This window comes from Netta rufina (genome assembly GCF_964035555.1).
Source record: "Netta rufina genome assembly, chromosome: 14".
NCBI lineage: Eukaryota > Metazoa > Chordata > Aves > Anseriformes > Anatidae > Netta > Netta rufina.
In genome coordinates this window covers 19,132,354-19,146,939 of record NC_140137.1, presented here as the reverse complement: position 1 = coordinate 19,146,939, position 14,586 = coordinate 19,132,354, and the positions used below count along the sequence as shown (strand labels likewise).

Sequence of the window (14,586 nt, the reverse complement as noted above, 5' to 3'; positions counted from 1 at the left end):
GGCAAGAAGTGTAGGGGAGGCTTTGCTCTGCTGGGTCAGGAGGGTTGTGCAGGGACCTGGCTCAGCGACACCTTCCCTGCTGCTCACCGGTGGCTGGCATCAGCTGTGGGGCAGGCTCTGGAATGTGCTGGGTCTGTAGGGAGCCTTGCTTGAAGCATGAAATTCACAAAATCCCTCCTGGGGAAGGCTGTTTTCTAGACAGAATCTCCCATTGTGCTGTGCTATGATATTTGTTGGGCTGAGCTCGGGGCCAGCTGTTGCAGGGGGGATTTCCTTACAGCCAGAGGCACCTCCAGAGCTGGTGCTGGGGAGATGAGGAGTGGTGTGGGGCTGGCTGCTGGGCAGAAACTGCGTGTGACCTGGCCAGGGGTTAGCTTCCCACTGGGCTTAACCTGGGAAAAGGAGGGGGGAAAATAATACAAAGAAAATTGCATCAATATCAGGCAAAAAGGTGATTTATTGATTTATTTTAACCACATCCCTGCCTGGGAAGCGATGGCCTAACTGTGTGCTGCTGTGGGCATCCTGGGGCTCCCTGTTGGCTGTCCCTGCAGGGTTTGCAGCCTACATCTGCTCTCACGAGCTGTGGCTAATTGCTGCTCCTTTGTGAGCTGACACGTCCTAGGAGGGTCAGCAGCCAGTGACAACACCTCGGGGCCAGCTGTGCCTCTGCTGCGGGGCTTCTGGGTGGCATCTGGCTGCTGTCCTCGGGGGGCTTGCGTCTGGGAACGCTTCGGAGATAGGGAAAAACCCGGTTTTATTTCACAGGGTGGAAATGCATGTGGTCTTGCTATATTAGGGAAAAATAATTTTCTATCAACTTACTTATTTGGGCACATTCTTGTAGGTTTTATTTTTGGAGCTGAGCAGCGGCTCTGTGGTCAGCGAGAGCCGGGGAGGAGGCGCGCTCGGGGTGTGTGGAGCTCGCTGCCTCAGCTGAAGCACAGACTTCCTCTGGCCCTAAATTCCAGCCAAGATCACCAGCACGTGGACTGCCGGTCGTGCAGGCACTGCGCCTGGTCCAGTCGGATGCCAACCCGCTAATTAATGTCATGATTTTGATGCTAGGTGGTTAAATGGAGCATAGGGCTCTTCCACCGCGAGATATTCGGGTGCTGCTCTGGGATTTTGCCTGCAACAAAAGGTAAAGATTCTGTAGGAGTGAGAGTGGAGGCAGAAACCTCCTGTGGTTCTGGCATTACTTTTTGACTGGCTTTTTAAAGCCTGTTGAAGAAGGAGAGGAGAGGTGGCTTTCACCTCTAGCTGTGCATTGGCTTGCTTGGCACTGACACGGTGAGCCATGGACTGTGGCCTTTGCACAGAAGTGACCGCCCTCCTAGAGCACCTTCTGCAGTCCTTCTGAGTCCTCTCCCCTTTTTATAAAAGGATGAGCTCAGCCTGGCCTTAGACAGCTTCTTGGGTGTCAGTGCTCAAAAGCAGAGAAAGGAAAACAGCAGGATAATTACATGTTGATCCAGGTAGCACTTGCTAACCAGGGGATTTCAGCTTGGGGATTCCCAAGACATGCATGAAATCAAAAGAAAAACAGTAATTTATATATATATAATCTATGTGTGTGTGTATATATAAAATAAATCAAAGGAAGTTGCAAGGGAAGAAGAGGGAAGCACAGAAGTACCCCTAAATGCCCTGGAGGTCTCAACAGTCCTGGAAAGCTGGCATTGAGCTGGAAGAAGGTAGCATGGTCGGTGTAGCTGCATTCCTGGTAGGTCCTGATGTCTCTCTCTGTATTTCAGAGCAGCTGCACGCATTTTGTCAGGTGTCAGGAAAAGACAGAACGATCCAGGACAAATTTAGCTGAAAAAAAAAAATCAGCCTACTGTGAATCTTTTGCCGCTAATTAATTGTTGGCATTTGTTTCGGTGTTGGCTATTGACTACTGGAAATGCAACAGCTTGCCAAAGCCCTTTTGGGGTTTGAACTCCGTGGCAGCACATCCTGACGGACTTGCCTTCTGAAAGGGTGAGGAACGTGGTTAAAGGGACCCAACCCAGCTTCGTTTTTTTACTTTGGGGAAGAAGAAGCGGGGGGTAGGCTGGCAGAAAATGGCCTTGTCCTGCCCTTGGTGCTCCTTTGTCGGTGTGCCTAGCGGGAAGGGCTGCGCACAGCAGCTCCCTGGCAGTGCCTTTCCCCTGCAGGTGGTGCTGAGCAGGGGCTGGGTGAGCCCTGAGCAGTTTGATGTGGGTCTGGGCTGCCTCTGCTAGCAGGTCAGTGAGACCCAGCTGTGGTCACGGCCCCTTCTGCCTTGGTAATGAGGGCAGCTACCTGCTGAGGAGTGCGGGGAGACCTGCAGACCTTGTTCTGTGGCTCTCAGGCCCTTGGTAAATGAGGCCAGATCGGTAGCTGGGGATAAAAAAAACACAAGTTTCATCTTCTCAGCGTGAGAGAAGCGAGGCTTCGTTGCACACAGGAGGTTCCGGGGCCGCGTGGCATCCTGAAGCTGTACCTGAGGCTGTAGCTGAGGTCGTACCGCTGAGCTGGGGCTGGGACAGAGCTGCTGGAGAGGCAGCCCGCTGGTGCCAGGAGCAGAGCTGCTGCTTGTTAGGTGGCAAAGCAGCCTGCTGCCTTCTCAATGCCTGAGTTTTACTGCTCCGAGCCTGGCTGCTGGTCAGGCAGACGAGTTTTGTTGTTGTTTGTTTAAGCAGGGGGTGCAGTGCTGCACTTGGCTGTTCTGAGCCCGGCAGTGTTTATTTAGCAGGCTCCCGTGGCAGATCCTGCCCTGCTGGGGCTCCGTGGCACAGAAGATGTGGGACACGGCCCCGGGGGGATGTCCCCACCCCGCAGCTCGCAGGCAGCTTTGTGAAACCCGGGCTGTCGAAGCCGGGTGGTGCGGTGAGCCCGGGGACTGCTGGTGTGAAACCAAAGCTGAGCAACAGCAGCTCGACAGCGCATCTCCTGCCTGCCGTGGGGCACCCTGCACCTCCCGGGGGGGCTGTGATCCACCCAGCCTGCGGGTTGGGATCCTCGCTGAGGGGCTCGGGGCTCCTCGGGCAGCATCTGCAGCTGCTGGCAAAGCATCTGAGGAGTCCGTGCTCCTTCTGCTCCAACACAGGAAGGTTTCACGTAGCCTCACAGCAGCACTTCATCCTCGCACAGCCAGAGCGGAATGGGTGATGAGTTGAGATGTGACAGCTGAAATGTCTCTGTCTCCGCTGAAGCGTGTAACAGAATGCACCAGCAAGAGCAGGGGCTTTGATCTGCTCGCTGCGTGTGCGTTGCAGGCTGTTTGTCTTCGCTTTATCTGCAAGTCCTCTAGTCAAAGCACTCCTGGGGAACTCTTCCCTCTAGTGTTCAGCTGGGCTCGTGCGGCAGCTCGCATGCAAAGCGTGGCACCTGGGTGGCTTTAGGAGGTGGAGAGCAGCCACAGGGCATGGCCTGGGCCATCTGCACACACCCAAGCTCCCCGTGCACCTCTCTGCTGTGTTCTGTTTGCTGGGCTCTGTTTTTACCTGGCTCTTTTTCCTTCCTTCTGCCGTAGGTGAACATCATCCCGATCATCGCCAAAGCAGACACCATTTCCAAGAGCGAGCTGCACAAATTTAAGATAAAGATCATGAGCGAGCTGGTCAGCAACGGTGTGCAGATCTACCAGTTCCCCACGGATGACGAAGCAGTCGCTGAGATCAACTCGGTGATGAATGTGAGTAACGCTGCCAAGTGCATTGCTTCCAGAAGCTGTGACAAATTAAATTGCTGCGCAAAAATACATTTGAAAGGCAAGTTTGGTTGGGTTTGTCCAGATGCTAAATATGTTTGAAAGCTATGCTGCGGATCTGACAGATGCCTAAGGCTATTGCATACAAAATTAATTAAAATGTGGCTCTTATTTAATCTCTGTGGGCTCTCTGGAGACACTCAGCTCAACCCTAAAATTTGTTTTATTGGATTTTGAAAAAATACTTTTCTTCAAAATTCATTTTTATCTGCTTTTAGGCTACTTATCATTTGGGGAGGGAGAGACTTTGAATAAGAAATTTACAGTTAGATTTACATTAAGTCTTCCACTTAGGGAAGCTAAGCAGAGAGAGAACAATTTAAAGCAAAGAAGAAAAATTGTGTGACTCTATTTTGCCCTTTTTAAAATCAAAAAATCAATTTCAGATGCAGTGGAAACGTAAAAAAGAATTTCAAGTTTTGGAATTTGGCTTTGCTCCCAACTCAGAGTTTATCTTTTGGAATAGAAAGAGTTGAAATGTTTTCATCGTTTTCGTGTTTTTCTGTTTTTATTTTTTTATTTTTTTTTTTGGCTTAAATAAAAAGCAGCTTTTTCATCAAGACGAATATTTTTCTGCAGGGGTGTTCCAGGTTTAAATGGTTTGGCTTTTCTTTCAATCCTTTATTTTTTCCCCCCAACTTTCAAGAATCAATTGGTAGGTAGGTCAGTTAGATACCTACACAGCCACTGTAATGGTTGTTTTTTTTTTTTTTTGATGAATTTGTGGGCTGCTAAAAGCTTTGGAGGAGGCAGTGCTTTTAAAGTACAGGGTAGGTGTTTTGGGGAGAGAAATGAAAGCGATGTTTGCCGTGTGTCCTCTTCTCTCAATCAAAATCCTTCTGGCTGCCTCCCTGCCAGCTCCGTTCCCTCCTAAAGGTGCGGGCTGCTGCTGGCCTCGTCCTGCTGGATGTGCAGCGGCTCCGTGGGGCTGTGCAGGGGGCACAGGGGCTGGCTCCGTGCTGGCTGCAGTGACCCCTGGCACGTGGCTTTCTGCCACCGCCCCAGAGGAAAGGAGCAGTGATGTGAAGGGAGCCTGAAGGCGACAACAACGTGTGTTCCTGATTGAAGTCTGCCTTGCAGCAGGCTGGCAGAACCTGGGGAGGGCAGGGGGTGGCTCTCCAGATGAGGAAGCATTTCAGACACTTGTGCCTGCGCTGCAAGTTCGGGAGGGATCGGTGTGCCGAGCCTCAGGTGTACCTGGAGAGCAACGTGCCTGCTGCGTGGCTCTGCAGCCCTGAGGATGTTTCCATGGGGCTGGTGCCACGTTTCCTTACTGTCCTTGGTGCTTTGCAGCCCAGGGAGCAGTGAGCACACCAAATGCTGCACGTGGCCCAGCGGGCTGCGGGTGGGCACTGGAAGGGACGAGGCGTGTTTACGGCTGTCTCCGTGCTTTCTGCGAGGCAGGAAGTGCCCCGCTCTTGGCACGCCGAGAGGCTGCAGCTACAAGAACAACCTGACAAATGGGGAGAGGAAGAGCAGTAACGAGCATGGTGTTCCCACAATATTTCCGTGTTTAGGTCAGCCCAGCCAGCACCGCTCGTTAGCTGCTCTGCTGCGCCACGGCCGTATGCTGCTCTCTGCCACAACACCACGGATCAGAGAGGAGACTGAGAGCTTCTCTGGGAGGATTTCTGCAGTAGATCCTGGGTGAAGGGGCTCTGGTGGCCAGGCTGATTTCCCGGAGGTTAGCCCACGTGCTAAGTCCCTGCTTGACTTTGTTGCAGGCTCATCTGCCCTTCGCTGTGGTCGGCAGCACGGAGGAGGTGAAGGTTGGGAACAAGCTGGTGAGAGCTCGGCAGTACCCGTGGGGAGTGGTGCAAGGTAAGGTGCTGGGAGCTGGGCACACAGCTGCAAATCTCCCTGCCATGTGCACAGGCACACGCTGACACCCTCCAGCTCTGCCCTTCCTTGTGCATGAAGGTGCCTTGTGCTAAATGCTGGAGTCATGTCCCTTGCAGTCTCCTGTGGGTTGGCCAGCTTTGCTTTGTCTTCCCACCAGCATCTCAAATATGGTTTCTAAGCTCTGCTGAAATTCCCACCCAGTCTGGCATGGCCAAAAAGAGTCCCTGCATCCCAAAACTTGGTTACCCAGCATGGGATGACAGGTAGAGGTCTGTGGGAGGGGAATTGGTGGGGTTGGGCTGTGCATGTGGTTGTGCTTCTCCCTCTTGTGCGTTCTGCTGACTTCTCGCCTTGCTTTAACCAGTTGAGAATGAAAGCCACTGCGACTTCGTGAAGCTGCGAGAAATGCTGATTCGAGTCAACATGGAGGACCTCCGGGAGCAGACGCACACCCGCCACTACGAGCTGTACAGGAGGTGCAAACTGGAGGAGATGGGCTTCAAGGACACGGACCCGGACAGCCAGCCCTTCAGGTGAGCGGCACTGCAGAGCCACGCTCGGGTGCTGGCAGCCCCAAGAAAAGGGGAGGTCTGTGGGTGCTACCTGCAGAATACTAGCACTGGGTTTGAACTTTGCAGCTGACTTTGGTGTTCCCTTCCCTGCCTGCCTGTCTTTAAGCGAAGCAGACAGGCACGTGTTTTCCCCATCCCTAAGTCATTGGTGTCCAGAGCCTGAATTTCGTTTGCTTTCTTACCCAGCCTACAAGAAACATATGAGACCAAAAGAAAAGAATTCTTGGGTGAGCTCCAGAAGAAAGAGGAAGAAATGAGACAAATGTTTGTTAACAAAGTCAAGGAGACGGAGGCAGAGCTGAAGGAGAAGGAGAGAGAGGTGGGTGTGCCAAAAACCTGCAAAAGGAGCCCAAAATACAGTCAGCCACAGGATCTGGGTCTCGGCAGCATATGAATCCTGGAAAGCACATGCAGGGCTTGAGCAGACCTCGTCAGGCACAGCACAGAATCACACACACCTTCCCCCACCTAGGGGAGGGGATGCTGAGTAATGTTTTCAAAACAACCCGACTGGTTTAGGTGCCTCAGAAACAGGAATCTCCCCTGTCTGTGCAGCGTGCAGGAGGCTGGGCGGCTGTTTGGGGAGTGAAGGGTGGCGCAGAGCGTTTTGGTGAGCATTTAGGGCAGGTAGGCTTAACCCGTGGAGGCTCACTGGACAGCAGAGCAAATGGGGCAGCTGGGCAGGAGTCCCAAGGGTCAGCGTGAAGCCCTGGGAACCAGCACCACTGGAGAGGAAATAAATGAACCATCTTCAAAGGGGTGAGGAATGGGAGAGCCCACAGTGTCCTCAGCCCTGCGGCAGGGCTGCAGGCTGAGCTGAGATCCTCTGCGACCTTATCCTGATCTCACTCTTTCTCCTTGCTTGATGTGTAGGGTCAGGCAGATCCAAATTCCTCTTCAGCTGAGAGGCACTGGCTGCCCAGTTCCTGCCAGCTGGGCAGGTCTGTGTGGTGCTGGGAAGCTGTGGGATGTGGGGTGACCGCTCCTGGGAGCGGGGCTGAGTTGTGCTGGGTGTGATGCTCAGGGCACTTGTCTCCTGCCAGCTGCACGAGAAGTTTGAGCACTTGAAAAGGATACACCAGGAGGAGAAAAGGAAGGTGGAGGAGAAGAGGAGGGAGCTGGAAGAGGAGATGAATGCCTTCAACAGGCGGAAAGTAGCGGTGGAAACCTTGCAGTCCCAGTCCTTGCAGGCTACCTCACAGCAGCCGCTGAGGAAGGACAAAGACAAGAAGAAGTAAGTGACCAAGCTTCAGTCTTTCTCCTCTGCCTCTGGGAAGGCTGTGGGTGTGTTCAGACTAACGATTTGTCAGTTACTGACAGGGAAAAGGGGGTTTTGGAACCCTGATTCCCACCCTTCGAACTGCCTAAAGCAAAGGAAAGACGGGGGCCTGCTGTGCCCCGGCCCTGCCCTGGGGAAGCCCTGCTGGCTGCAGGTGGGCTTCTCAGTTTGGGGCCATTCTCTAAAGGTTTGGGGTCTGGCAGGATTGGCTTTGCCTCTGTGACAGCCACTGCAGGCAGTCATGGGAATGGTTTGTTCCTGGAGAAATAGAGGCTGGAAATCAGCTGCGTCTCCTCCCTGAGAGAGAAATGGGGACAGTGTTGGCAGTTTAATGTCTTACAGGTGTGGTGCCCATCCTGCAGCACCTTGCTGAGGTCTCTAAGGTTGGGGCCCTCTTTGTAGAGTGCCATTGATGTTCAGGGGCAGAGCTGCAAAAAGGGAAACAGCATCCTGGGCTGAAGCAGCACTGGAAATTTGTTAGGGCTCTGTGTGAGACTGGGCTCCCAGACACGGTTCTGCTTGTGCTGAATGGCTGAGAAAGCTCGCTTCCCCTGAAGGCAGAGTTCTTATCTTAGCTTGCTGCAAGTTAATTGACATTGCTGAAGCCAGCAGGAGTGTGGAGAAAGGGTATAAAAATAATGCTCTCTCAGCTGCCTGGTGGTATAATGCTAGAGCAGCAGTGGGGTGAACAAGCTTCCAAAAAGAAGGGTTGGTGGTGGCGATCCTGCTTACATTCAGGCCAGTCTTCAAGGAACAAAACGAGGTAAGCTGCTGTGCAAGGTGGTCGTTCTGTTGTTCCAGCACTTTTTATTAATTCGTCTTGTGTGAAGGAGCTCTGGTGTCTGAGTTGCATGCTGTCACATCCAGACCAGGCAAACAGCAGTGCCTTCTGAGCCTTTTAATGATGAGAAGAGAGCCTGGGTGTTACCTACTCCCAGCGACCTTAAACTTGGCAGCACAGCGTTCTTCACGTCGCTGCTGAGCTCCCGTGCTGTCACTCCTGTGCCACACGCTGCAGCGCTAGCAGAGCTTGTTCTGCCTGCTGACGTGCTGCTAATTTGTTCCCTTGGAAGGAAGATAACAGCCCGTGCAATTCAACATATTTGCTCCCAGCATAAATGTGTCGGGGTTAAAAACAAACCTTCCCCAGGCCTGGCAGTGTGCTTAGGACAAGTCCAGCGCAGCCGCTTCCTGCCCGCTGCCGCCGTCTGCGCCACAAATAGGCTTCCTGCGGGGCAGCCCACCTGCAGGCACTGCTCCAAACCCTCCCTTTTCCAAGCCCTCCCTGCTCCAAACCCTCCCTTTTCCGTGCGGTGCCGGGGATCAGAGGCCGGCCGGGTGTACAGGGCGGCGCTGTCAGCGGGAGCAGAGCCAATGCAGTACGGGGAGGAAGCGATTCAGGAGGGTTTTATTTTTCTTTTTTTTTTAATGACCCTGTGAGCTGGTTCCAAATAGGGCAGGTGGGGGTCTCTGCTCAAGCAGGGCGATGAAATACTGAAGTGGAAACTTGAAGGCGAGGCTGCTCCCCTGTGCCTTGCCTTGTCAGTGACCCCGCTAACCAGATCCTCCTTCATCTGGGGAAGCTCACAGGGGAGCTCACACATCAGTGGGGTCCTTACGCTCCCTGACAAGCAGCATTCGTGTCTCTGCCAGCTGGCTTAGGGAATTTGTTTCAACCAAATCAGCCTCGGGGACAGCTGGGACTTGTGGAGCTGTGGCAGGCAGGATGGGGGCTGAGCAGCACGGGTCAGGCTCTGCCTGCGGCTTCAGTGAGCCAGGAGCCGAGCTGCTGGGGCTGTCCTCGGGCAGCAGGGGTGTCAGCCACCTCCGATTCATCAGTGCCCTGTTAAGAGCTGGAAATGAGGGAGGGGGGATGAAGGTAAGGGTCTCCGGGGGGATTCCTTTGTGTCTTGGTGTTAGGAGAGCTGGTTGAGCCTCTTACGTGTCATATTTTAACACGGGGTTTAATGAAAAATGGAGAGGGAAGAATTGCAGGTGCGGAGAGGGAAAAAAAGTGTCTGTGCTGTGCCGCTTTGTGCAGGCAGCTGCCGAACAGATCGCGCTTTGTGAGCCTTGTGTCAGTGCTCGCTCTGTTCTGCGAGCCCTCGGATGCCACAGCAGTGTTTGGCCTTCTCTCTTCTTCTTTTTTTTTCTTTTAAACGTTTTGCTACATTTTGCTTTGGATTAATTTTCATAATTTTAATTCATGCTTTTTTTTTTTATGTTTTGTTTCTTTCAGTTAATCACACACAGACTTTCAGGCCAAGAGTGGACTTGGTGCTTTCATGTGTTAAGTTGCTTGAGTTCCCCACCTTGTGACCCTTCTCATAACATTGTGTGCGTGGACCAAAGTGAAAGAGAAAATGAGCATCTCCGGTGGTTGCAGTGTAACGACTTGCTGTTATCTGTGCAGAGTTATCAGTAGGTTCAAGGAAGTAACTTTACCATGTACATTTTTTTAAACAAAGACAACTAATCCCTGAGGCAAGGCGCTTGGTTCTAAACCTAGCGACTGAGCAGCCGTGCATAAAATGACCGTGACTGTGTCTGAACTCAGCTTACCCAGCAGCTCAATGCTTGCTTTCTAGAGTTTTAATACTTTGTATTGGCTAAGGTGACTGCTTGAGCCCTTTCTCCCTCGTATGCCTTCCTCTGCACATGCATAGATGTGAGAAGTGGTATGAAGAGTGCTGAAACGTTTATTTTTCTAACAAAATCTGGATTTGAGTCAGTGTAGAACGGGCAAAAAACCCAGTGCTCAGAGTTTCTGCCCTGGGAATCTTAGTCCAAGTAACCAACCCTTAATCCCATAATTATGTATTTTAATTCCAAATTTCTCTAAATATTTTCTTCATCATTTATAATATATATATATATAGAGAGAGAGAGAGAGAGAGTGGTTAATAAAACTCATGGGACAATGTTTTGAATTTTCTTTACTGCTAAAGTAGAACTTCTATATAGAAAGGATTTCCGTAAGGTGGTGGTTGTATGCTGTGGAACTACAGGCTTCGTGCAGCTCTTCACGTGTCATTTACCAGCACATTTACTATTGTGTAAAAAACTAAGCAGTCATCTTTCTTTTTAGGTTGTTTAAAAATAAATAAGAAAAGCCATAGACATGTGCCTAATCAGGATAATCAGGAGAATCCCCTGATCATGATTTCTGCACCGTATTTATGCTGATAAGCTCCCTTCCTCCTAGAGGTGCTTCCCTTTACCCCCCTCCCATGCATAGAAATCCCAGCCTTGTTTTCCTGGGTAACTGAGCTTAGAGGAATAATTCGGATCAATATTATTTTATTCCACTCAAACCACTTTGTAATAAAGCAGGACAATAACCGAGTAGAGACTGACTGGCTCTGTTGTCATGGAAAAATAGTTGGACCCAATTCCATCAGACAACAGACTAAGAGAAAACAAATATTTTATATAGCCCCCACGTAGTGTCTTCAGAGTTTAAAAAACACTGGCTGGCTAGGTGTTAGTTGTGAGTGCGTGCATTTTTTGGTTATTAACGGTAAAGGATTTCCCTTATTATTATATTTTCTTAAAGACTTGTCTGTAAGCAAAGCAGTTAGCACATTCCTTCCCTTGCAGGCGGGGGCATGGCCTCGCAGCTGGGCCTTTGCAGGTCTGATGGAAGGCAGCATCCTGCTGGATGAGGTTCTTTAGCTTCCTGATCCCATTACAGCAGCTTTTTTTTCCCTAAATACAAGCTCAGGTGTTAAATTTTCACATAGACATTGGCCTCTTACATAGATGTACTGAAAATGATGCCAGTGTTACTTGGTGCTTGTGTGCAAGAACCTCACGAGAACTTCACAGGTACCTTTGGGAACAGACCTGCAAAGAGGAGAAATTGTCTGCACTTCCTAGGAGTCTGCTGAAAGCTGAACATGTAACTGTTAAGGCTGTGCCTCTAAGTCAGATGGAGTTTAAAGAGTAACTTTGAACTGTTCAGAGGGCTAATGCCCTTTTCTCTAAGGGAGACATGTGAGGGACGCAGCCCGTTGTTACGTACAGGAAGACAATTCTGGCTGACAATTGACTGAAATCCAATCATGTAACAAATTAGGAGCATGATTTTGATTATTACTGACGAGAGAAACTCTGGTGCACTAATTGCCTGAGTAAGCAGGGCTGGGTGGTTAACTGGTTGGTTAACTGCTGTGCTTCTTGAGGCCGATGCTACCGACGGCTGGAGGAAAGCTCCAACTGACACTAGTGCGTATGCAACCAGCTGCCTCGCCACTGCTTGTCCAGTCGATATTTTTGTCCTGATCTCATGCTGCAGCCAACAAGATCTATGCAAATGACTTCTTTCTGCGCTGGCTCAACAGAGATCAATTCCTTTTTCCTAGAATAACAGATAGTTGAGAATAACGATGATAGCAATAAAAGAGTATAAACCTTCAAACCCATGGGCATTGTGGAGAAATTCCCAGCTTTTTCTGAAGAAGACATTCAGAATGTATGTAACAATATTTTAATTATTATTATTATTATTATATATACGTTCACTTTCCTTTGGGCTGGATGTTCCTATTTCTTGTAGTTATTTGTCGGCCTCAACTTCATCAGGGTCAATCAACTCTTCAGAGCAATCAACATCAAACTCTTCCCTACAGAATTCAGTTTTTTTTATTCTCTAGGACTTGATTCTTCCTTCTTGACTGAGACAAGATTTACATATGTGGTATATAGGGTAGTTCTGTATCTTATTTTTATTTAACGAGCTACAAACACATTGTGATGCTAAGCTCCCTCCAGTCTGAAGATTTACCTCTTGTAGGCTAGAAGTGAAAGCAAAGCCTCTCAGAAGTGGCTGAAGCTGTTCAGTTACGCATCTTTCAGCCGTGTCACTCATTTATCTGTAAAAGGTTGGTATTAATGGGAAAACTGTCTCTTTTTTTTTTTTTGTCATTTAAACATTGACCATCATGTATATTGTCTGCTTTCTAATTTAAAATGTGTTTTTAGGGGCTTTAAGTTTTGCAGGCTTCGTGTCTGATTGTGGTGAGCTCCCTGCAGGGTGCAGAAGGGGCGTTTAGCTCAGAGCAAGTCTGAAGAGCTCTGGGGCTGTGTCCCTGCGGGTTTAGCAGGCTTCTGACGCGCTGCATCCGTTTGCTTTGTCATTCTGAATGTGTTGGGTTTTTTTTTTTGACTTTCAGTTCTTTCCACTCACTTTGTACTTTTTTTTTTTTCTTTTATTAAATCTCACATGTATTTTGAGTTTTTTGTGGTGTCATTTATTTAGCGGTGGATTTCCTGTGTTACCTAGTTGAAGTAACAATGCATAACGATGCAAAGCTTACCCAGAGCACAGTGTATCTTCTGAATATTGGGAACACTCAAAAATAGAATTAACTTCTACATCATACGAAATGCAGAAAAGGACATCTGTAATTTGTGGAGAGATTCTAAGGCATTAATCCAAACTCCATCGCTGTTCAGGCAAAAGCTGCCTTAAAGCTCGTTAGTGCTTCTCTGGGACCTTGTGACTGAGAGGGGAGATTCACTGCAGTTCCACTGCTGAAACAATGCCCAAACAGCTGGTTCAAGGGTAGGATGACAAAGGAGCAGAAATGGACAGTGGCAGTGTCTGAGTGGTACTTCCTCTTCATACAAACCAGAGCGGTGTGCTTTTTCTGGAAAAAATGCATCTTACCACGTTATTTTGGCCACATCACGGCCAAAAAAGTGCACAGCTTCACTTCGGGTTTCTTTTTTCTGGGACTGCTGACGAAATTGTTGCTTGAAGCTCTGTTCTTGGTGTCAGCTCTGCAGGGCATTGCTCTCTGTGAAGCTGTGTTCAGTTTTCTGTGTGTCTCTGGGTTTTATTTGCTACTGGGCTGAGGTCAGTGCTGCACCTGGGACAAAACCAAAAAGCGGAGCTTGGCTGATGCACGGTGTTGCTGAAGTGGTGCTTCCGACTGAAGCTTTTTCTGCACCCCTGATTTCAGGAACTAAACCAAGTCGGTTCTGCTGGCTGCTTCCGAAATCGCTGTAGAAACATGAATACGTACCGTGCTGCAGCAGGGACTGGTTGGTGTCAGAGCCCTGTGCTTTCTGCATATAACATGCAGCTTGCTTAAAGGGCAGTGGGCAGTCTGCTCCCTCTGTGCAGCCTGTACAGCGCTCAGCCCCTTCCTGCACCGTCCCCTGCAGCACGGGGCATCTCAGGTGCTGTGTCGGCAGCCTGCCCTCATTAAAAGTTCAAACCAGGCCCAAACACAACCTCAGCAGCCATGGGAGCTTCTCCAGGTTGTGGTGGTTTCAGTCCCCAGATCTCCTCCTGCGTACCCGGCCCTGCACGCTCCCAGGCGGCTGCGTGAGGTTTGTACTTTGACCTGTTCCTGCTGTCTCTGCCTCCTGTAAATAACTGAAACTTAAACGTTGATTCTCTTTTGTTCTTTCTGTAGCTTTTTTAGTCTTCCCACTGCGTGCTCCATAACAACAGGAAGACATGTTAATTAGAAGATTTATTAAGGCCAAAACATCTCATGCAGAAGAAATTAATTGGTGCTTTCACCTTTAAGCTTGCCTTATATTGCACAGAAGAGATCATATAGCAAGGACTAAGACGCTCTGTGTCTTCTGATTGGGAAAAGTTTGCTTGATCAGGTTTCTTGATCAAGGCAAAATCTGAGGTACTTGCCAAAAGATAAATTGCTAATTAAGGCTGATGCATGGCTTGCACTGAAACCAAAACACTAATCTCGGGGTGAGAGCCTGGACGAGGCATTTAACACTGTGACTAAACATCCTAAGGGAAGGGGAACGAGGTCGGGTTAGTCTGAGACAAGTTTTCAGCTTGCTGCTTGAGCTGCCACTGTAATGGGATTTTCATTCGTTCCTCTCCTCGGTCTGGTTTTGGGCCGTAACCTGAGAACCTCCTAACGCCCTTAACGCTTCAGCTGGGCTCTGGTGTTCCTTAGCAATAACTCCTTTGTAGCTTTTTTTCTTCTGTAGACTTACAGGCTTTACAACCTAAATCCCCAAGCCTCAATTTGTTCAGTTTTCCTAGGGCTGTAACCCACGTGCCTCACACTTAACCCCTCTCCAAAGCCCCCTTTGCCCTCGCCCTTACTTCAGTTACCAGCGCTCCTGCCTGGCCAGCCTGGACTCCTGCAGCTCCTGCTGGGACGTGCTGG

The 14,586-nt window shown here is 49.9% G+C and overlaps 1 protein-coding gene across 1 annotated transcript in view; it reads left to right on the top strand.

Moving 5' to 3' along the window:
• Positions 1–12,664, top strand: part of SEPTIN8 (septin 8) — a 28,768-nt gene extending 16,104 nt beyond the window's left edge. The window contains exons 5-10 of the mRNA XM_084295275.1: positions 3,500–3,661; positions 5,461–5,557; positions 5,943–6,111; positions 6,337–6,469; positions 7,194–7,384; positions 9,669–12,664. Of these exons, the coding sequence (XP_084151401.1) occupies positions 3,500–3,661; positions 5,461–5,557; positions 5,943–6,111; positions 6,337–6,469; positions 7,194–7,384; positions 9,669–9,672 (756 nt within the window). The 3' untranslated portion in view covers positions 9,673–12,664. The remainder of the gene's footprint in view (positions 1–3,499; positions 3,662–5,460; positions 5,558–5,942; positions 6,112–6,336; positions 6,470–7,193; positions 7,385–9,668) is intronic.
• Positions 12,665–14,586: the final 1,922 nt, after the last annotated feature.